At 37.2% G+C, this 24,548-nt stretch overlaps 1 protein-coding gene across 4 annotated transcripts in view; it reads right to left on the bottom strand.

The window, feature by feature from the left end:
- The window catches only part of unm_hu7910 (un-named hu7910), a 49,570-nt gene that overhangs the window by 9,726 nt on the left and 15,296 nt on the right, over nt 1–24,548 (bottom strand). For 2 of the 4 annotated variants that reach the window (XM_067449104.1, XM_067449188.1), the window contains exons 3-6: nt 23,354–23,425; nt 22,484–22,576; nt 18,269–18,307; nt 12,369–15,070 (exon numbers count right to left, since the gene is read on the bottom strand). In XM_067449104.1, coding sequence (XP_067305205.1) covers nt 12,861–15,070; nt 18,269–18,307; nt 22,484–22,576; nt 23,354–23,425 — 2,414 coding nt within the window. In that variant the 3' untranslated portion in view covers nt 12,369–12,860. Of the gene's footprint in view, nt 1–212; nt 364–2,829; nt 2,917–3,003; nt 3,090–4,216; nt 4,370–9,097; nt 9,155–12,368; nt 15,071–18,268; nt 18,308–22,483; nt 22,577–23,353; nt 23,426–24,548 lie in introns of those variants that run through there. The other 2 variants (XM_067449257.1, XM_067449336.1) reach the window with 2 other exon arrangements.

Genomic DNA, 24,548 nt, shown 5'->3' with positions numbered 1-24,548 from the left:
TTTGGGTGAACTATCCCTTTAAGGCCCTGATGTACTTCAAGTGAAATCGAAGAATGAACTGGTGTGACATCATCTCAAATCAAAATCAGGCCAAAGAGAAATTTGTTTGAAACAGCGCATCAAAGCGAGAACTTCACCGTGAGTATATCGGGCCTTTACTAATTGGTTTTTAATTTAACGACAGTCATCGGGGAAGGGGCCGCAGTGTGTACCTAAGAACTGCTGTCTGTCCGCTCGTCTCTTTAACGTGGCTTTGATAAGGTCAGGTGGTGCGTCCGGGAGCTCAGCTGCTTCTCCGTATGTGTTTACTGCCTTCAGCAGCATCTCATTACTGCGCATCTTCTCTGCCACGTCATCTTCTGCCTGCACACACATCACACTTCTCACAAACCATGTTTTATGCCTTATTCCAATTTTGCACACAACATAAATTCACAACTTTGGATGAAAACATACAAACCCGATTACAAAAAAGTTGGGACACTGTACAAATTGTGAAAAAAAAAGGAATGCAATAATTTACAAATCTCATAAAATTATATTTTATTCACAAAAGAATAAAGATAACATATCAAATGTTGAAAGTGAGAAACTTTGCCAAATATTGGCTCATTTTGGATTTCATGAGAGCTACACATTCCAAAAAAGTTGGGACAGGGAGCAATAAGAGGCCGGAGAAGTTAAATGTTCATATCAGGAACAGCTGGAGGACCAATTTGCAGCTTATTAGGTCAATTGGCAACATGACTGGGTATAAAAAGAGCCTCTCAGAGTGGCAGTGTCTCTCAGAAGGCAAGATGGGCAGAGGATCACAAATTTCCTTTTGGAAAGGCTCCATCAATGCTGAAAGGTATCTCCAAGTTCTAGAGCAACATCTGCTCCATCCAGACGGCGTCTCTTTCAGGGAAGACCTTGCCCTCTCCAACATGACAATGCCAGGCCACACACTGCATCAATTACAGCATCATGGCTGTGTAGAAGAAGGATCCGGGTACTGTAGTGGCCAGCCTGCAGTCCAGATCTTTCACCATTAGAAAACATTTGGCGCATCATAAAGAGGAAGATGCGATAAAGAAGACCTAAGACAGTTGAGCAGCTAGAAGCCTGTATTAGACAAGAATGGGACATCATTCCTATTCCTAAACTTGAGCAGCTCGTCTCCTCAGTCCCCAGACGTTTGCAGACTGATATAAAAAGAAGAGGGGATGACACACAGGGGGAAACATGGCCACGGCACAACTTTTCTGGAATCAGGTTTGTAGTTATCGTCTAGGGATGCACTAAAATGAAAATTTTGGCCGATATATTGGCTGATAAATCTAAATCCAAATTTTTATATGACTTTTGAAAGCCTGATTACAAAAACAAAAGTCTCACCATTAAATCCTTGTCCCGAGCACACAATTATGATATTCTAATTATAATTTTATGTAGTCTATATGAAAGACTTGCGCTGCACTTGTTTTTTTAAGTGATTCCAATCATATTTCAAGCCATTCAAAACCGTCACAGTGTGCATCTTAAGGAGTATCGGCTTTAATATATTAGATCAATTTTATTATCACGCTTATACCGATAACCTTAAAAATGAACATATATTATCCAATACCAATAACATTAAAACAACGTGATAGATAATGTGCATCCCTACTATTGTTAACTTTCATGCTAATTAGAGATGGGAAGTAACGAAGTACAAATACTTCGTTATAGTAGATTTTTTAAAAGTAGATTTTTCAGATATTTTTACTTTACTATATATTTTTGTGTCTACTTTTTACTTTTGCTCCTTACATTTTAACACAAATATCGGTACTTTATACTACTTACATTTTACAGAATTTGACTCGTTACTAGTTTCAAATAATTTAATCGGAGTTAACGTTATTAATTTTCGCGTCATCAATACTGAATTCAATCTAGTTGGCTGGGAATATACGTTGCACTTGACGTAGCCTTCCCACTACAAGACGACTCAACAACAGATTTCAGCTGCATTCATTCTCTGGAAATCCTTGTGGCTTGGTGGTGAAACGGTGAACCTAAAACAGTGATACAAACCGAACCGTGAGCAATCTGTACCGTTACACCGCTAATGTAACGTATGTGAGGGGGTGCCACAAAACTTCCATGACTGAAAAAAGGTTGGAAAGCACTGATCTAAAACGTATATGGCGGGTCAATATATTGTGTTTCTTATTTCTTCGGTGCTATTATGAGCAAGGCCGTAGTAGCCAGCTATGAGGTCACCGAAGTCTGGACTTTGGTAATTTTTTAATGTTTTTTATTAGTCATTTTTATGGCATGAATGTTTGCAATTCATGTCACTGCGACAAGCTAGGGCAGTGAATGGGGGCTTGAGCTCGCGTTATGAGGGCGCGTCCGTGTTTCCAGATTCACCTAAGGTGGAATTTTAGGACACTTTAGGAAGTTAATAAAGTGGGAAGTTGCATGGTAGGATTAGTGATATATTATATTTATTACAAAAACACTAGCTTTGAACTTCGTAAAATATATATATATATATATATATATATATATATATATATATATATATATATATATATATATATATATATATATATATATATATATAAAAATAGTTTTTTATTATAATATTTTTTGTTTTCGTAGCAATATCTGGCAACATTGTCGTCTACTGCCGGCATTAATAATAATTTAAAAACTGTTACTTGTTACTTTTACTTAAGTAAATAAGATAAATCATTACTTCTACTTTTACCAGAGTATTTTTGAACACAAGTATCTGTACTTCTACTTGAGTACGGGAACTGAGTACTTTTGCCATCTCTGATGCTAATGTGTTACCTGGGCTTTTCCGTATCGGCACCTCGGACTGTGTGGGAATTTCTGGACAAGAGCTTCAAAAGCACGGAGAGATTCCTCAACTTTGCCCTGAAAAAGAAGAAAAGGTCATTTAAAAAAATACTATGCACAATTTAAAAAATGTTTTTACTCTGCCAGTATAGTATACGTCTTTACCTTCTTGCGTAGTTTCTCTGCAGCGTTGATCTCAGATTTTAAAGTTTTGTCAAATTTATTAAGAAGTTTTGGTTTCTTCTTTTTGGCTGTAAATAATCACCACAGCAAGAGGTTAAAGATGAACTGTGTGTATGTTTGTGTAGAGCTTTTCACAATGAGAATCTACTCAAAGCAGACTCATTTCAAAAATACTTGAGCAAAGAAAAGAAGTAGGTTGAAGAATAGTGGTCCTGCAGTGCTATCAGAGCATTATTGTGTTTGTATGGGAAACATCGACTTGTTCAATCCCAGAGTCATTGGTTATCTGCTCGCCGACTAATGGAGGACAAGTTAGGGGTTCGGGAAAGATGTTTGAAAAATGTAGATATACTACAAAAGTTAAACATGTGGGCTGTGTGGAGCTGGGTATGCAATATCAACTTCTAGATTTTAACCAATACTGATATGGATTCTTAAATCTCAAGATCAAACTTTTACTCTGTGCTTTCTATTGAGGCGTGAACAAAACTTCACTAAACATTAGTAGCGTGTCTGCTAAATTTTGGCTTTAATACTTTTAATATGAACAAAGTAAAAAAAAATGTAGATTTTATAATAATAATAATAGATTTTATTTATAACACACTTTTCATTCCGAAGAATCTCAAAGTGCAACAATGGAAAAGGGAAAAAAATAACAATTTATCATTTATCATTTTCATTTTATCATGAAATTCATCCACTTTGCAGTTCAAGCAGCAGCATGGATCAAGCGTGCATGAACCAATCATCTCTTCCTCTTTACTACAGCAACAAATAAACATGAATGAACATCAGAAGGTATAGAACGAATTTATGAAATGAATCAGAAAAGCATTTCAATGATCATAAACTCAATTATAGCTAGCAAGAAAAAGATGATGCCCTCATTATTGAATGCATGTTTAAATAAATCTATCTGGAAAACCAATTATTACAGCCTTTGTTTAATGTTTTTATTTCACAAACAAATTGGAGTAGAGACACATTTCTTCTCTCTAGTTCAATTTAAATAAATGTGACTAATTAATTGATAAATAAACTTTAATTTTTTGTTCATTAATTAATCAATATGTCTAATATTAATGCAATTATACAAAAATAATAAGTAACATTTTCGGCGAAGCACATCCTAAAGTTTCCGTTTCGGCCCAGAATTTTCATTTGGTTGCATGCACCTTTAACGTTTACGTACCTTCTTGCTCTGCGTTGGACTCTAGCGGTGAATCTTCTGTTAGTTTTGGGGTCTCAGTGACAGGTTGAGGTGTGGAGGCTGATTTAAGCACAGGTGGCGACTCTGTGAACTCTAATGAGGGCTCAGTGCTCGGTGTAGACACGTGTGGAGAGTCTGTACAGGACACACATTTTGTAATTTAAAAATAAAGTATAGGTACATTATATAAATAATACATAACCTTACCTTTATTTTCACCAGGAAGAAATTCTGCATGTAAGTCTGAGGGTGCGTTCACACTTGTTTGGTTTGGTTTGATTAAAACGAACCCTGGTGTGATTGCTCGGTTACTGCGGTTCATTTGAACATATGTGAACACTGCCATCCGAACCCTGGTGCAGACCAAACAAGCGGTCTCGGTCCGCTTCCAAACGAACTCTGGTGTGGTTCGATTGATATATGAACGCAACACGGACCAAAGACATGTAAACGAACCAAAAACAGGACATGATGTCAAGATGGGACACATAGTCAGCTGATTTGACGACACGGAAAGATTGGTGTATCCAAAATGAATAACATTGACGTTAGAGGGCAAACGTAGAGCAACGAGGAAGTGCCTGATTAATATTTGGTCCGACGAGCATGTTTCAAAAATGCTAGCAAAAACGCACAAAAAGCATACCTGGTTCTTCTCATCAAAGGACCTGTTGCCCATTTGTCGGTACAGACGCCAGAACGGCCGTCTTTTTTCTGCATACAACGGATTAAATACTGGTGCTGTTTTGAATTTCAAATGTTCAAAAAAATATTTTTTCAAATGTTCATACAATTTTAACATTTTATGAGCTCTTCATGAGTCCTCAGCGGGTAAAAAAAAACAGAATGAAGAGTATATAAATGCTGCATTTATTTAATTAAATATGCAGTAAAAAACGTAATACAGTGAAATAATATTCTGATGTAGCTATATCATCTGTTCACAATGTGAATATATAGTAAAGTGTCATTTATTTCTGTGATCAAAGCTAATTTTATCATCATTACTCCAGTCTTCAGTGTCACTAATCAGTCTCATATTAGGATTTGATGCTCAACAAACATTTATGATTATTACAGTGTTGAAAACAGTTTTGCTGCTCATGGTGCTGCTTCATTTTTGCGGAAACCACCATACCATTCAAACATTTGGGGTAAAATTAAAAAAATAGAGAAATTAATACTTTTGTTGATCAGACAAAGGCTACATTAAATTGATCACAAGTGATATTTTTAATATTACAAAAGATAATTTATTTAATAAATGCTGTCCATTGAGCTTTCTAATCAAATAATCCTGAAAAATAAAACGTATCTTGGTTTCCACAACATTTTTAAGCAGCACAACTGTTTTCAACACAGATAATAATAAAAATGTTTCTTGATTATAAAATCCTCATATGAGAATGATTAGTGAAGGATCATGTGACACTGAAGACTAGGGTAATGATGATAAATTCAGCTTTGATCACAGGAATAAATTACACTTTACTATATATTCACATAGAAAAAGGCTGTTTTCATTTGTAATGGTATTTCACAATATTACTGTTTTAACTGTATTTCTGTTTAAATAAATGCAGCTTTGGTGAGCAGAAGATAAACATTTAAAAATCTGTCAGTTAGCACTGCATTATTCATATGATATAGGCCTACTTTATTTTCAATAAATAGCCTACATTGAGATGGATTGAAAAACACACATAAAGCATATATTGTCGCAATCGTCTGATTGTCGTCGTCACGTTTCAGATCATAACGATTGTTTTCCTTCAGCTGCAGCTCCAGCATGACAAAGTTTCTACGAATCCACTTTTGGACTTTCTGTGAGAGCACCCTCCTTATATTTAGATAAGAATAAAATGACAGGTCAAAATGCATAGATTATTTTGAATTTAAATCTTGATGTATTCACATTGGTTTCGTTGTATAAATACACTTGCCCGTGACCTCAAGAAGCGCGCAATCAACCGAGGTAGAGAAAGCTGTCTTTAGCGTCGCTGTTAACTCGCCCGCCCTCGCACAGTTAACGCCGGTTCGAATCCCGCTCGAAGCGGGTCGACTAAGATCGGGGAGACCCAGTAAAAGTGCGGGGGATGAAAATACACTTTATAAAAAGTGCAGGGGACACGCCCCCCCCCCCGTAATCTATGGCCATGCTTGAATTAAACACTAAGCTTGCTTCCTTCCATCCGTCAGACTCGCGTGGTAGCCAGGCGTTTCATCCAATGGCGAGCTCAGTCAGTTGACGCTGTGTACTTCAAGATTCTGACGCAAGTGAGCTAAGATTCCGATTGGCCCAGAGAAATGTCAGTTATAAGAATTATCCAATAATGTTTCGCATGTCTAGTCTAGTAGACACTGTAGTAGTGAACTCAGTAACTGTTAGTGCTACACCAACCCGCGGACCGCTTTTATGAAGTTATTTGGCCCGCCCCACACCACTGTAAATATTTTTACAACCCGCCCCGCGACCATTAAATAGACATACGGGGTCCGCGGGTTATGAGACGACCCGCGCATCACTAGTTCAGGGCTATCAGGGTTGTCATGTCAACAAATGCACGCGGGATGGCATCCCTGTTGTAGGATGACAACTTACGACAGTAGTTGAGGACATTATTTTTGCCCAACTGTAGGGGGACCCCGAGAGCAAAAGTTACCAAGTGCTGCTTTAATACAGCACACAGCATTGTTTTGAATGTTCGGTAAGCGAGCTCCTACATCATATAAGCCGACCAATCAGGTTGTGACCGTTTCCCTATGCCTTTGGTTCGGTAACTTTAGGTTCGCTGTTAGAAATGCCAGTGTGAACGCTGACCAGGACTATATGTTTTGTTTTTGTTTTTTGGTCCGGACCAAACAAACCAAACTAACCAAACTACAAGTGTGAACGCACCCTGAAATCCAACAAATGACAGCATTCATATTTCAGCACCTTAAAACACCTACAGAATTCAACAGATCTGAGGACTAGTGCAGGGTTTCAGCTAGCACTGTTTCTGAAGGACAGACATAAAGGCCCTTTAGGTTTACTGTTCTTCTGATGAATCTGAACAGGGGACTGAGATTCTTATGTGGACATTTAGAGAGGTTTTGCACATTTGCACGATTGGAAAGTTCTTCCAATTTGTCTTGGTGAAGATAGGGAACTAAGCATGTATTACATCTTATAGATCCAATTGCCAACACTGAGAAAGCATGCATCTTCACTAAATTTTGCCCCTAGAAACTAGGGATGGGGCAGAAGTTTTTTGATACAGCAAAGTACTGCAAAGCTATAAGGGACTTAATTGGTCTGGCATAGTTATTTTTTCATGAAGTGACCTTTATCTTCTAAACACAAAGCTCAAACTTAAAGCAAGTTAGATGCATGAATTAAAGAAAACACATGTCAAGTTGCATGAGATTGTCAATATAAACACTTGTTAATCATGCAGAATAATGTAAGTGGTCATTTGTTTTTTTTGTAATTATGTAATTGTGGCATCCGTAATTGTAATCACAATTAGAAATTAAAGCTGCAAGGGCCCTCACACTGCCATCCGGTGGCCTCAGAAAAACAGCGAAAAGTGAGCAAGATACATTTAAGAGGGTAAATATAGGAGAAATACAGCAAAGCCATTTTAATGTGTCACACTGCCTTCTGCCAGCAGGGGGTGCTATGACTGTAACTGTATATTGGCATGTAGATGTCTTCAGGCAATGACTATTGTTAAACGTGAAGTTTGGGCAGTGAGTTTTATATTTCATATATAAATGAGTATATATTTATAGCTCATATTTAAATGAGTTTCTTGGACTAAATTATAGTGCAAAGCATGCCATTTCATGTTGCCAGCAAGTAGCGCTATAATTTTGACTGAATATTGGCATGCATATGTCTTCAGGACAGGACTCATATCAAACATGTGAAGTTTGGGGTAGATCGGATGTTGTATGCCTGTCTTACAACAGCTTCCTCTTTCTCTTGAAATTCTCCCTCAAAAATGCGATTAATTTGGGAGAAGAATAATTATAGGCTAAGCAATTCTAATAGGAGTAGCCTGCTCCTCGAGATCCTGCACAGTTCAGCTCTTAAATGTGTCATTTTGGTGATCAAAGATGAGTTGATAAAATTTATTGACTACACGCCTTTACAGAGTCGCCAAGTCTTTGCAACTGGCCCAGATTTCTTCAAGATCTATAACTTTTTACACCATTTTGAATCTTCTGAAAAACCTTATTCAAACTCCTAGCATGTCAATCCAATCTTCACCAAATTTTACACACAGGGGCTTTAGACTGTGCTGGCTAAACGCTACCAACGGAATTTCCATTTATTGAAGTTCTGCAAAGATATAAGCATACTAAAAACTTGATACACAGACCACAGGACATTCTGAGGATATGCACCTATAGGGGGCGCTGCCACTGGAGTTACACTGTATCAGTGAATAAGAAAATTGGTATTCATCTTCTTTGAAGGACATCCTAAAATATCCTCTAATATGACTGCAGATGCCCATTAAAATTTCTAATAACATCAAATGGGAATGGCCTAACATTAAATTTTTTTATTTATTTGTACATTTTGTGAAAATGACTGCATGCACCAAATTTTGTGAAAACTGGTTGCAATGTGCTTTGATTTTGCGAATAACTTCACAACCGTATGTGATATAGGTCACAATTCTTGTTCTTATAAGCGCTAACAAGGGAATATCTAATTTGGGTGTTTATCTACACAATTTATCTACATTCTAATTTCAGAAATATACAGAATATACTAACTGTTCATTGCTGGTATTTTATAGCTATAGTCGCACCAAAATAGCACACAACCATAGTCTGTCACGGCATTGTTTTTACTATATTCCTTACCTTTTTTTTCTAAGGGGTCTTTGCTTGATGCCACCATAACAGGCTTCTCAGTCAGACCTGTATGAATGTTGAGAAAGTCAGACACAATCCAAAAATAACCCTTACACTGTGTCCTAACCAGAACCCAGCGACAACTATTTTGTCGTCAATCAATATATCAATCAAAAATCGCAGCCAATCGGAAGAGCGTGTGGGCGGAGTCTCAAAAACTGTGTGACTGAAATGATTTGTCATAGAACTCACTTGTTTGTTCACAGTTTGAACATCACTGTTTTTTTTAATTTATGAATTATCCATTGTCTCTTTCAGTATGGCTATAAAGGTCACGCAAAATGATATTCAAACTCACATGAGATGTTTTTTATATTAAATAAAGCACATAAACCATACCCAAGTTCCAGCCTAGAAACCACTGCAAAAAATATTTTTCTTACTTAGTATTTTTGTCTTGTTTCTAGTCCAAACATCTAAAAATTCTTACATTAAGAAACATTTACTAGACAAGCAAAAGTAATTGACTTGTTTTGGGGAACAATAACTCAAAATTAAGAGGGTTTTTGCTTAAAATAAGCAAACTAATCTTAAAACAAACAGAAAACAAGATAAGATTATTTTGCTTTTGATTTATACACACACACACACACACACACACACACACACACACACACACACACACACACACACACAAAGGAGTAAACCAGAACACATATCAACCAGATCAATTATATTTTAAATAAGAGAAAAATTCACATTTATTGGAGGCAGTTGCCTTGATAATTTCTCAAACTATTTAACCACACATTTTAGTTTTATTGAACACTTAATAAACTATTTGAAAGAATACATTAAAATGAGAATATCCCAGTTAAATAAGCACTGTAAGTCAGTCATTCACAGATTGATTTGTCTGAAAGTTGCTCTGTAGCACTTTCAAAGCATTGCTGTTTGTTGAAGCAGTCAACAGGTTGTCCAAGCAATGGCAAATGATTTGTGAAAATTATTCAGCTGGTGTTTTTGTTTCTCCCAGAAACATAATGTATCTAGAACTATTACTTTTGCCCATTTTATGCCCCAAGTGGAAATAATTACACACTTTAATACCAATTTAATACCTAAAACATACCATTATATGATTGGTATTACACAATTGCCACAGTTAAATATTTCACACAACAATAAATGGTTATCCACCAAAGAAATACTGCGTATAGGATCAATATCTCACTCTACTGGATGAAAAAAACGATGTAAACATATAAATAAAACAACTAGAAGTAAAAATAAATACATAAAACTTATACATTTTAGCAGACATTTTCTGCTAATTTTGTTGAAAGAAAGCAAGTTAAAAATACACCAGCCACTAAATGATTGAAAGCAAATGTTAAAACTTGATCCTCGATGTAGCTGCTAACAGCAGGCTCACTTTCTCAACTTTAACTCTTCACTGGCTCAGAAAAAGCAGAACTGATGCTTGATCAGCACTGCATTATGCACTTTGTTCACACTGCACCCAAGAATAAAAATAAAAAAGGACTTTAGGACAGACTGTCATTGTGCATGTAATTCTTTAACAACATCAGAGTAGCTGTCAGTGTGAAAAAATATATTAAAACGGATTTAGTCAGGTCCGCTACGGCATTTCACTGTGACACTAAAACAACATACGTGTTTTACGCATTATTGTACATACACTGTTTAAAACCATCTGCTCATTCACTAATCGCTACACAGTGAATGTCACACAGTTCACACTTATATACAAAAATGTTTTTCATGAGAAAAGAGTGAGAATGAACAAATTCAGGAACATATAAAGAAAAAACTTGATCTTTCAGATTCGAGAGCAATTTCAAAACTCCTATTATCACAAGATCTTACAGAGCCCCTAAACAGACATGGATGCAAACGTTCCTCAAGGCAGCAAAATTGATGTAAAGATAGTTGGGGAAACGCAAACGTTTTGAGAATGAACGCAAAGTTTCTCAAGAGATTGCAAAAGTAAAATTTATCAGTTAAACTAAAAAGTTTTGCGAGCGAACAAAGTTTCTCATGCGAAGGCAAATATTCTTTGGGGAACGCAAACGTTTTGCGAGTGAATGCAACGTTTCTCAAACAAACGCAGTTTCTCAGGAGAACGCAAAAGTTTTGCAAGCAAATGGAATTTTTTTCAAGTGAATGCAAAAGTTTTGTGAGTAAATGCAAAAATTCTTAAGGGAACGCAAACCGTTTTCAAGCAAATTCAAAGATTCTTGAGGGAACGCAAACATTTTGGGAGCTAATGCTAAGTTTCTTAAGCGAACACAAAAGTTTCTCAAAGTAACGGAAAAGTTTTGCATGCGAACCCAAAGATTCGTAGGGAACGCAAACCTTTTTCAAACGAAAGCAACGTTTATCAAGGGAAGGCAAAATTTTTGCAAGCGAACGCAAAGATTCTTGGGAGTACACAACAGTTTCGCAAATGACTAAAGTTTCTCAAGCAAACGCAAAAGTTTTGGAAATGAAAGCAAAGTTTCTCAAGTGAACTCAAAGATTCTTGGGAGTACACAAAAGTTTCTCAAGCGAACAAAAGTTTTGCAAATGAAAGCAAAGTTTCTCAAGCGACCGCAAACGTTTTGCAAATGAAAGCAAAGTTTCTCAAGCGAACGCAAAGTTTTTCAAGTGAATGCAAAAGTTTCGCAAGGGAATGCAAAGTTTCTTGGGGGAACGCAACAGTTTTGAAATATAGCTTTTCCCCTCATCTCATATTTTCTCCAGCATCACGTCTTTTTAGGAGCTCCGCAGGATTTCAAGTCGCTTAACAGATTTGAGTTTTCTATGCCCAAACACAACCAACTCAGTCCAACCAAGTTGCCAGCCAGCACCAGCATTTTTGATCATGCATTCTTCCTTTTTTTATCAAAACTTTACTTTAATTAAATTCCCATACCAGAAACATCTTTCAAAGCTCCCATGAACATGCATTCTTTCTTTTTTTTTTCAACACTTGAATGTGGGTAAACGTCATAAGAAAGTAACATGTTCACTGCAAAAAATGCTCTTCTTACTTAGTATTTTTGTCTTGTTTTTAGTCAAAATATCTAAAAAATTCTTACATTAAGAAACATTTACTAGACAAGTAAAAATTATTGTCAATAATAAGCAAAGTAATCTGCCAATGGGGTAAAATAAATAATCCTGTTTTCTGTTTGAATTAAGATTATTTTTCTCACCCCATTGGCAGATTATTTATCTTATTTTAAGCAAAAACTCTCTTCATTTTGAGTTTTTTCCCAAAACAAGACAATTACTTTTGCTTGTCTAGTAAATACTTCTTGTTTTAAGAATTTCTAGATTTTTGGACTAGAAACAAAAACATTTTTTTTGCAGTGTTAAACTTTTTGTTTTAGCATAGAAAATTGCAATGTCACAAAATAATAAAAGTTAAAACGATAAAACTGAAAACATAAATATTCACTTAGTAAATCTATTAAACACACGAATGTATATAACGGAGTAAATATATTTCAGATATATTATATGCTCAATCACTCTTGGATCGGAGAATCACGTTTAATCACATGAAACCGAGCGAAGGTGTGCCTGAAATGAGTCGGACTGCCGATGCAGGGAGTGGATATTTGGGTTGTTTCCTCCTTCCTTATTGGCCGGCTCAACGTGACGAATCCCGGCGATGCATTCGGCCGTAGTTTGACCATTAACTCCCCAACAGCAGGCCCAGTAAATGCCTCAGGAGTTTGGGCTCGGCTGTGGCAGACTACCATTATTTCTTGATTTTTTTGTTTGAAGATTTCAGTAAACCGCGGGTGGATATTTTCTCCTCTTTGGTGTTCTGTTCATCGGCTGATTCTGATTGGTCATTTGCTTTTTTATTTCCCTTTGTCACCTTTTCTTCTTTGGGACTGTTCACATTTTCTCTTTTCTTCTCTACATCTTTCTCTGATTGTTCCTTTGGTGCCTTCTCTCTTTCTTGAGCTTGCTTTTCTTTCTCTGATTTCTCTTTTGCAGGCTTTTCTTTCTCTACTTTCTCTACTTTTTCCTTTCTTCCCTTTTCTGCTTTTTCTTTTTCCAGTCTTTCTTTCTCTGCCTTTTGTTTCTCAGGTCTTTCTTTCTCAGGTCTTTCTTTCTCTGCTTTTTCTTTCTCAGGTCGTTCTTTTTCTGCCTTTTCTTTGGCCAGTCTTTCTTTTTCTGCCTTTTCTTTGGCAAGTTTTTCTTTCTCTGCCTTTTCTTTCTCAAGTCTTTCCTTTTCTGCCTTTTCTTTGGCAAGTCTTTCTTTCTCTGCCTTTTCTTTCTCAAGTCTTTCCTTTTCTGCCTTTTCTTTGGCAAGTCTTTCTTTTTCTGCCTTTTCTTTGCCAAGTCTTTCTTTCTCTGCCTTTTCTTTCTCAAGTCTTTCTTTCTCTGCCTTTTCTTTCTCAAGTCTTTCCTTTTCTGCCTTTTCTTTGGCAAGTCTTTCTTTTTCTGCCTTTTCTTTGGCAAGTTTTTCTTTCTCTGCCTTTTCTTTCTCAAGTCTTTCCTTTTCTGCCTTTTCTTTGGCAAGTCTTTCTTTCTCTGCCTTTTCTTTCTCAAGTCTTTCTTTTTCTGCCTTTTCTTTCTCAAGTCTTTCTTTTTCTGCCTTTTCTTTTGCAAGTCTTTCTTTTTCTGCCTTTTCTTTGGCAAGTCTTTCTTTCTCTGCCTTTTCTTTGGCAAGTCTTTCTTTCTCTGCCTTTTCTTTCTCAAGTCTTTCTTTTTCTGCCTTTTCTTTGGCAAGTCTTTCTTTTTCTGCCTTTTCTTTGGCAAGTCTTTCTTTTTCTGCCTTTTCTTTGGCAAGTCTTTCTTTCTCTGCTTTTTCTTTCTCAAGTCTTTCTTTTTCTGCCTTTTCTTTTGCAAGTCTTTCTTTTTCTGCCTTTTCTTTGGCAAGTCTTTCTTTTTCTGCCTTTTCTTTGGCAAGTCTTTCTTTCTCTGCTTTTTCTTTGGCAAGTCTTTCTTTCTCTGCTTTTTCTTTCTCAAGTCTTTCTTTTTCTGCCTTTTCTTTGGCAAGTCTTTCTTTCTCTGCTTTTTCTTTCTCAAGTCGTTCTTTTTCTGCCTTTTCTTTGGCAAGTCTTTCTTTTTCTGCTTTTTCTTTCTCAAGTCTTTCTTTTTCTGCCTTTTCTTTTGCAAGTCTTTCTTTTTCTGCCTTTTCTTTGGCAAGTCTTTCTTTCTCTGCTTTTTCTTTCTCAAGTCTTTCTTTTTCTGCCTTTTCTTTTGCAAGTCTTTCTTTTTCTGCCTTTTCTTTTGCAAGTCTTTCTTTTTCTGCCTTTTCTTTGGCAAGTCTTTCTTTTTCTGCCTTTTCTTTGGCAAGTCTTTCTTTTTCTGCCTTTTCTTTGGCAAGTCTTTCACTTTCTGCCTTTTCTTTCTCAAGTCTTTCTTTTTCTGCTTTTTCTTTGGCAAGTCTTTCCTTTTCTGCCTTTTCTTTCTCAAGCCTTTCTTTTTCTGCCTTTTCTTTCTCCAGTCTTTCTTTTTCTGCCTTTTCTTTCTCCAGTCTTTCTTTTTCTGCCTTTTCTTTCTCAAGTTTTTCTTTCTCTGCCTTTTCTTTGGCAAGCCTTTCTTTTTCTGCCTTTTCTTTGGCAAGTCTTTCTTTCTCTTCTTTTTCTATCTGAAGTCTTTCTTTTTCTGCCTTTTCTTTGGCCAGTCTTTCTTTTTCTGCTCTCTCTTTCTCCATCCTTTCTTTTTCTGCTTGTTCTTTTGCCAATTTTTCTTGTTCCACTCGCTCCTTCTCTGCTTTCTCCTCCTGTTCTCTTTGTTTTCGTTCCTTTTGTAATTTAGCTTCTGCCTCTTCTTTGATTTTTTTAGCAGCAAGAGTAGCTTGTCTCTCCTCTTCCTCTTGAGCTAAAACACTACGGACCTCTGCAAGGGCTAGTTTGGCGATCTTTTTGGCTTCAATCTTCTCATGAATCATTCGTAGCTGCTCCTTCAGAGCTGCTTTCAGCTTTCGCCCAATATCTCTGGTAGGATGTTCTGAGAATGGGTGGGACAAAAGTTCACATTGCAGCAGGCTCTCTGTTCATCTCCCATGCATTCACACATATTATACGAATTAAGTAGCTGAGCATCTACCTTTCGTGATTTATGAGAAAGCAAAAAGCACATTCAGTTCTCTAAAGGTGCAGTAAACGATGATATTTGAAATGATATTTGAAATTGACACCCAAACAAACATGCTATGCAACACCAGCAATGACTCTAACAGATGCTGCATCAGACAGATTGTGCAAGTATGCATGCAATGATTATAATCATAAGCCATGATTTAACAACAGCATATCTTACTTCTGTAAAACAAAGCAAAATGCTTGAGGTTATATATGTAACCCTTTTCCTGAATAGGGAACGAGATGCTGTGTAAATAGCTAAAGCTTTGGGAACCTAGCCTGGATGCAAGCCGAACTCAGCCCCGCACACAGCCGAACTCAGCCCCACCCACAGCCGAACTCAGCCCCACCCACAGCCGAACTCAGCCCCTCCCATAGCCAAACTTAGCCCTGCCCACAGCCAAACTCAGCCCCACCCACAGCTGACCTCAGCCCCGCCCACAGCCAAACTCAGTCCCGTCCACAACATCTGAGCTCAGGTTCGGTCTGGACTTGATCCATAGAGGAGTAATTACGCCTGAACAGAAACTGACCAATTAAATCATCAGGGCGGGCTTTAGACGATGATGGACAGATGAGCAACAGAAACTGACTACTGAGCTCATCAGGGCGGGCTTTAGCCGATGATGGACAGATGATCAACAGAAACTGACCAATGAGATCATCAGGGCGGGCTTTAGCCGATGATGGACAGATGATCAACAGAAACTGACCAATGAGATCATCAGGGCGGGCTTTAGCCGATGATGGACAGATGAGCAACAGAAACTGACTACTGAGCTCATCAGGGCGGGCTTTAGCCGATGATGGACAGATGATCAACAGAAACTGACCAATGAGATCATCAGGGCGGGCTTTAGCCGATGATGGAAAGATGATCAACAGAAACTGACCAATGAGATCATCAGGGCGGGCTTTAGCCGATGACGGACAGATGATCAACAGAACCTGACCAATGAGATCATCAGGGCGGGCTTTAGCCGATGATGGACAGATGATCAACAGAAACTGACCAATGAGATCATCAGGGCGGGCTTTAGCCGATGACGGACAGATGATCAACAGAACCTGACCAATGAGATCATCAGGGCGGGCTTTAGCCGATGATGGACAGATGATCAACAGAAACTGACCAATGAGATCATCAGGGCGGGCTTTAGCCGATGATGGACAGATGATCAACAGAAACTGACCAATGAGATCATCAGGGCGGGCTTTAGCCGATGATGAACAGATGGTCAACAGAAACTGACCAATGAGATCATCAGGGTGGGCTTTAGCCGATGATGGACAGATGATCAACAGAAATTGACCAATGAGATCATCAGGGCGGGCTTTAGACGATGAAGGACAGATGATCAACACTAACGTAATCATTGCTAGAACTGCCTGGTCCTGCAGGTTTGCCTTATACAACATTAGGAGAATCAGGTCCTTCCTATCGGAGCTACACAACTCCTCCTCCAAGCTCTTATTCTATCCAGACTGGACTATTTTAATGCTCTCTTGTCAGGCAAGAGTGGTCTTTATTGCCTCGGCCCATAAACTGGCACTAGTTGCCACTTGCATTAAATTCGATGTACTGATGCCTAGATCAACCCCCCCATATCTAAACTCATTACTCCAGACCTATGTACCACCCAGAAGAGTTCTGCAGGTTAATCGTGCCATCATCTCAAACAGGCACAAAATCACCTGGGCCCTCATTTATTGTAGAAAAGGTTATGTATTTCATCAAACGACTGAAATTTAGAGTGTGTGTAAGTACAAGAAAATCTGTATTTATCAAACGTGCGCACACAGTCCTTACACACGAGTAAGCAATCGCTGTTGATAAATCCCACGTGTGTGTAAGATGCTCGTTCACGGTCATTAGCATTCGGAAAGGCCTCCAATGAACCATATATGGGGACAACACATCCCTAAAAAATGCTTTTTCTAAGTTTTGTCTTGTTTCTAGTCAAAATATCTAAAAATTCTTCAATTAAGAAACATTTACTAGGCAAGATCAAATTATTGTCTTGTTTTGGGAAAAATAACTCTAAATAAAGAGAGTTTTTGCTTAAAATAAGATAAATAATCTGCCAATGGGGTGAGAAAAATAATCTTGTTTTCTGTTTGAATTAAGATTATTTTCCTCACCCCACTGGCAGATTATTTATCTTATTTTATTCTTATTTATCTTTATTTTTAAGAATTTGTAGATGTTTGGACTAGAAACAAGACAAAAATACTAAGCAAGAAAAGCATTTTTTCAGTGTGTGATAGTGTTTTTAGTTTTAAACCAGATTTTGCTTGTAAATTTACTGACTGCATGGTTTGACTTTATACACTTGTGGCAATGGGTCTGATTGAAGCACCTGAATTCAAAAATTAAGAGATGTCTGCCAATACTTTTGTCAATATAGTCTACATGCATACATATACACGCACACACAAGCATACGTAAGTTTTGCTGATAGTTTCCTCACCCCGATGTCATCCCAGATGTCCGTGTCTTTCTTTCTTCAGTGGAAAAGAAATTAAGGTTTTTGATTATAACGGTCCAGGATTTTTCTCCATATAATGGACTTCAATGGGCCTCAAACGGCTCAAGGAACAGAGCAAGGCCAGCATTTGTGCTTATAAAACGTAAACTCTTTTATTTTGTGTTTAAATGCCGATGGTTTGTCTAGATAAGACCCTTATTCATCGTCTGCTGTCGTTTAAAGCCCTCTGAAGCTGCACTGAAACTGTCATCTGGACCGTGAGCCGTTTGAGGCCCATTGAAGTCCATTATATGGAGAAAAATCCTGGAACGTTTTCATCAAAAACCTTCATTTCTTTTCCACTGAAGAAAGAAAGACATGAACATCTGGGATGACATGGGGGTGAGGAAATTTAAAGCAGTAGTTCACTTTTAAATAAACTTTTGCTAATCGTGTATATTAGTATCCCTAAAGACAGTTTCAACACCCTAGTCTACAACAATTAAACAATAGATTTTGCAATTAAAGCATGCAATCAAAAAGCTATGTTGAAGATATTTTGTTGTGGTACTAACACCAAAACTCATGCTAAGTACCTCTGTCTTTTTTTAACCCCACTTCTTTAGTTGTCTCATCTGCATTGAAAGAGGGACAAACAGTGAATGACAACCTGCACTTTTGCATTGAAGATAGATGTGTAGTTGTAGCATCCGACAGGTTAGAGAACGCATGCTCCAATAAGACAGCAATCCTATAAGGTTAACTAATCAAGACACAGACACCTTTAGTTGAATAGCAAAGCATTAGAAAATAAATACACTGCAAAACATGCTTTTCTTACTTAGTATTTTTGTCTTGTTTCTAGTCCAAACATCTAGAATTTCTTAAAACGAAGTATTTACTAGACAAGCAAAAGTAATTGTCTTGTTTTGGGGAAAAATAACTCAAAATGAAGAGAGTTTTTGCTTAAAATAAGATAAATAATCTGCCAATGGGGTGAGAAAAATAATCTTAATTCAAACAGAAAACAAGATTATTTTTCTCACCCCATTGGCAGATTATTTATCTTATTTTAAGCAAAAACTCTCTTCATTTTGAGTTATTTTTCCCCAAAACAAGACAATGATTTTAACTTGTCTAGTAAATGTTTCTTAATGTAAGAATTTTTAGATATTTTGACTAGAAACAAGATAAAAATACTAAGTAAGAAAAAAAAATTAGCAGTGTAAAAATATTAGATTCTTACAGACTATTTTTTGAATGCATTTGGTAAGAGATCCCAAAGACGGGAACATATCAGATGGCAATTATGCATTCAACAGAAAACAAGTGAAGAGATTATTACTATAGTCCATCCAATGAGAATGTGGCGATATGAAAAACGATCATCGTATCGCTAATAAGCTTTCTACACATGAATTGACCCCCACATAGTCCTGACCTTAACCCTATGGAAAGACTTCGGGATGGAGAAGAATTGATCAGTTTATCAGTGATGCAGTTTGACTCTTCCATCTTCAATATAAGGTTTGCGAAATAATGCCAACACTAACATGTGATGTAATCATCCCAATCACCGGTTTGAAACTATTTGATTTTAATCTTCTGGTTTTGCTGTATTTTTACCATATTCTGCTGGAGGTTGTCATACTCATGGATAAAGAATACAAGAGAAGTAACAAACTAAGAGATAAACATTGAGCAATGCATAAACATGGAGCACATCCTATATTGTAAATCGATTTTGGCTTTGGCTTTGGATTATTGTGCCCCATTGGTACACTTTCACTCCTCTTTAAAAACCCAAATTTAACATGCAAATCAGTAAAATCATGTAACGTGACTTCAGTAAAATGGGATGTGCTTGATATTAAAAATAGTCATTAATAGTGCAGAGAAGAACTTGTTCCTAAGCCGGCTTTCTGCTCCAAGATGGGCCAGAAAAGCTTTGGGTTCACACCTAAATGGTCAAACACAAACAAAGATATGTCAAAATGCCAGGCTTGGTGAGTATTCACGTAAATCCAACAGGTCATATCTTAAGTGAACGTAAAGAGTTGGGAGAAAACAGAACGCGTTTCAGTATATTTGGTCTTAAAGTGACAATTGAACAACAACAGACCAAGAAAATCACTCTCTGCTCTAGCCTGAATGACTTTTGGAGCTTTAATAAGAATCAAAGTTTACTTCTTACAGAAAAGACTATGCTGTGGTTATATTTTACATTTGATCATTCAATTTTAATGTGAATTGAACAATGTTTATGAATATTTTGGATGCATAGTCTTTCAATGGATGGCCAAAAATGATGAGAGGATATTAAAAATATCTCACTTTGTGTTCTGGACATGAACGAAAGACGGGTTTGGAGCGACATGAGGGTCAGTAAATTTCATTTTTGGGCGACCCATCATTTTAATTCATCGTTTCTGCCATAAATATGGTGTCGAAGCACATGTATTTATGAGTGCACAGAGAAAAATCTCAGGGTGTTTTAGCTTATTGCATGTCCATAATTTTTACTTCCTTGAATCTCTCTATTGTGTGCACAGATTTGCCATTGTAGACATAAGGGTTAGGTCTAAGTGGAGCTAAACCGGATTGAGCTACCAAGCAATAAACATGCCATACGCATCATTCGGATTCCAATATTAGCAATGCATGGTTGAATTATATTTACTAAGTTCCAGCTCAGACATTGCTTGCTGGTTCGCTTCCTTTCACTGTGGATTTGTTTGTAAAGAAGAGACTGGATTTGACGACAGGATGAGATAAAAAAAACTATGCTGTGTCTTCTGGATCTGACAGGAATGATACAACACTTATGTGAGAGAAACAAGTTTTTTATGTGTGATAGCACTGCATTGTTACAGATCGTTTGATATCTATTGATTACGTGTACGTGTCTAATTTAGCATAAGTTCCACTCTGTCACAGGCTGGAGAATCCTTAGTATTTTAGGTGCCGATGGTTCATTGTGCTGCGATTCGGATCAGACTCAAACATGTATGAACCTGTGTGTGTGTGTGTGTGTGTGTGTGTGTGTGTGTGTGTGTGTGTGTGTGTGTGTGTGTGTGTGTGTGTGTGTGTGTGTTTCACGGTTAAATTCACCGATCGGGCGGGCCAAGTAATACAAAATAACATTCCAATTAATCAGTGAATGAGAGATAAAGCATTGTTTGATAAAGACATTTTGCGAGCCCTGTGAGCGAATCATTCCAGTTGCTGTTAACAGGGGAACCGAAGCTCATTATAATATGAAAAACTGTTATTCAATCATAGCAGTGGGCGTTTACTTCTAAGTCTTCAATGTGGCACAGCCATAAAAACCGAGCTTTTTAAAGGTGCACTATGCAACTTTCCGTCCACTGGAGGGCGCCTATTCAAAACAAAGGCGTAGTTTGATGACGCAAAGTGTGAGCACAGCATCTTGGGAGATGTGGTCTTCACATCACAGCCGGTGGGAAATAGGACTCGGGCAGAAATCACGTTCATGCATGCGGTTATTAACGTTACTGTAGTGAAGCAGAGCAGGACCGAGTGTTGTGGAGCTGAGCACGGCTGCTGGAGCGATTGTTAAACAAATACCCGCCTCGCGAATACCGGGACTTTTATTATGACGGGACGGGAGACAGTCGCCGGGCGCCTGCACAGATCCGCTCTTCCGGTGATGATTATGAGGTAATGCAGCTCTGTTTATCATATTAGATACATTTAAGTGTGTTTAAAATGATCTTATGACGTTACTCCGTGCGTTCACTTGTTCACACTGATAAGAGTAAAGCGCTCCTGCAGAATAAAAGCTGAAACCGAGGGTAGCGCAGATATGACGCAATTGACAGGCGACTCTCTCAAATCCAATGCTGAAACGTCCCTGTCCTTAGTTAAAATAGCAATTTTCTCACAATTTACAAATAGTTGGAAACATCTGGGATATTGTAGGTACTCCACTGAACAAAATATATAACACCGGCCTAGTGTTTTTTTGATATTTTACTGCAAAAATACTACATAGTGCACCTTTGAGCGGTACACTGCAAAAAAATGCTTTTCTTACTTAGTATTTTTGTCTTGTTTCTAGTCTAAATATCTAAAAATTCTTACATTAAGAAACATTTACTAGACAAGTAAAAATTATTGTCAATAAAAAGCAAAGTAATCTGCCAATGGGGTAAAATAAATAATCTTGTTTTCTGTTTGAATTAAGATTATTTTTCTCACCCCATTGGCAGATTAATTATCTTATTTTAAGCAAAAACTCTCTTCATTTTGAGTTATTTTTCCCAAAACAAGACAATTACTTTTGCTTGTCTAGTAAATACTTCTTGTTTTAAGAATGTTTAGATGTTTGGACCAGAAACAAGACAAAAATACTGAGGAAGAAGAGCATTTTTTGCAGTGTAGGCTCATAACTAGGGTAGAAAATAGCCTATTGTCACCCCACTGACATTTCACCTTTTTCTGCTTATGTGTCTTTGCAACTGATGTTGTGTAGACTGCATTTTCACATCACACACAGAAAGCCTTCTCTATATCAGGACAGCACCATGCACAGAGTCATGCATTACATGGAGGACAAGAAGTGCCACTTAAAATCAACTGTGTCAGTTATCAATGAATCCACTTCAGTCAAGCTTGGGTGCCAAAAGCCAAGTCAAAATAAAATGCTTCTTCAAACACCTCAAACAACACACCAACATGCTCAAAAACGCTCAAACTCACATCCTGTTACAGGTTTCTAAGTGCAAGCAAACACAAATGACAAACGGAAACGGACAGCACTGTCCGTGAAAGCCACAAAATGCCTTTACATGTGATCTTGGATTGGACTGCTTGCATACTGTCTTCCTCCGATGGGACATTTTTCCTTAAGGTTTTTCCCTTAGTAGCCACAGAAGCATTCTCTGAAGGGGAGAAAGCCATAATAATGACCCCGATGAACAGACTACACTGCAAAAAATGCTCTTCTTACTCAGTATTTTTGTCTTGTTTCTAGGCAAAATATCTAAAAATTCTTACATTAAGAGACATTTACTAGACAAGTACAAATACTTGACTTGTTTTGGAAAAATAACTCAAAATGAAGAGAGTTTTTGCTTAAAATAAGATAAATAATCTGCCAATGGGGTGAGAAAAATAATCTTGTTTTCTGTTTGAATTAAGATTATTTTTCTCACCCCATTGGCAGATTATTTATCTTATTTTAAGCAAAAACTCTCTTCATTTAGAGTTATTTTTCCCAAAACAAGACAATTACTTTTGCTTGTCTAGTAAATACTTCTTGTTGTAAGATTTTTTAGATGTTAGGACTAGAAACAAGACAAAAATACTGAGTATGAAGAGCATTTTTTGCAGTGTATTACAAGTCGATGTATATAACCCAAGTACTTTACACTTGTGCATCTCATTACCATTTTGAAAAGATGCAACAAAACAAGTAGTTAAAGTGCAAGCTCTTTTTAACCACCAGCATCGGATGACAGGAAACCTCAGGCAGACGCATTTCTGCATGAGGCAAGTTCATGAAAACAACACATTTAGATGTAGTGTCACAGGAAAAGCTTATGGTTAGACCGCTTCCTTATCTCAAGTCTGAAAGTGTGTAAGAGTGTGTGTGTGTAACAGGGAGATAGACCTGAGTCAGAGTTGCAGAACAAAAACCACATATAAGTCGCACTCACCCAACAAAACTCTGGCATCTTCTACATCGAAGTCTCCGTCGCCATCAGCATCATACACTCCTCCAAGAGCGCCTTTCATTGGGCGAGAATAAAAGAAAAGACCTGTTAAACACATCCCTCGGGTCTTTAGTGAGACATTAACCATCTCAGTATTTCTCAATCCGGCTGCATGAGCATTAACAGGCGAGGGTTAAAAAAGGTGAGATAGAGAAAACACTTTTTTTTGTTTTTTAAATACATTTACTTTACATGCTCGCTTTTTGTCACTATTAAGTATCTTTACATCTGCCTAAAAACTAACTCCAGCAGGTAAGAGGTCAAAAAAAGTTTCTGTGTTTTATGTAGAGCAAAACAATTCTTTATAAAAGTCAAGTCAACTTTATTTATATCATGCTTTTACTATGCTGATTTTTTTTAAAGCAGCTTCAGTGTTAAACAGGATAATACTGCAGCAGAATTAGATTTGGCTGTACAGTCGTTCTGGAGTAAACAGTGATGTTATCAGCTTATTTTAATTTATCATAGAGAGACAATGCTGGCAGATCAGTATTATAGTTGATACAGTTAATTTAGTAATTAATTTGATTTGGATATTTAGTTGAAAACGAAGATCGAAATTTTAGTGTCTCCAACTGAGCAAGCCAAAGCACAAAAAAAGGAATGAAATATAACAATAAGAGAATAGATCACAACATAACTTTGCAGAACTGACTTTATTTTCCTGTAAATCTGTCATGCGTTGCTGTAGAAATGCAAATAATACAAACCTGATTCCAAAAAGGTTGGGACTCTGTACAAATTGTGAATATAAACAGAATGCAATGATGTGGAAGTTTCAAATGTCAATATTTTATTCAGAATACAACACAGATGACATATCAAATGTTTAAACTGAGAAAATGTATCATTTTTAGGGAAAAATAAATGTCATGGCATCAACACATCTCAGTAAAGTTGTGCCGTGGCCATGTTTCCCGCTGTGTGTCATCCCCTCTTCTTTTTATATCAGTCTGCAAACGTCTGGGACTGAGGAGACGAGCTGCTCAAGTTTAGGAATAGGAATGTTGTCCATTCTTGTCTAATACAGGCTTCTAGCTGCTCAACTGTCTTAGGTCTTCTTTATCGCATCTTCCTCTTTATGATGCGCCAAATGTTTTCTAATGGTGAAAGATCTGGACTGCAGGCTGGCCATTTC

The sequence above is a fragment of the Pseudorasbora parva genome, chromosome 1 (genome assembly GCF_024679245.1).
Source record: "Pseudorasbora parva isolate DD20220531a chromosome 1, ASM2467924v1, whole genome shotgun sequence".
Classification (NCBI taxonomy): domain Eukaryota; kingdom Metazoa; phylum Chordata; class Actinopteri; order Cypriniformes; family Gobionidae; genus Pseudorasbora; species Pseudorasbora parva.
The sequence above is the reverse complement of the archived record's forward strand: the minus strand, read 5'-3'. Positions and strand labels throughout refer to the sequence as shown.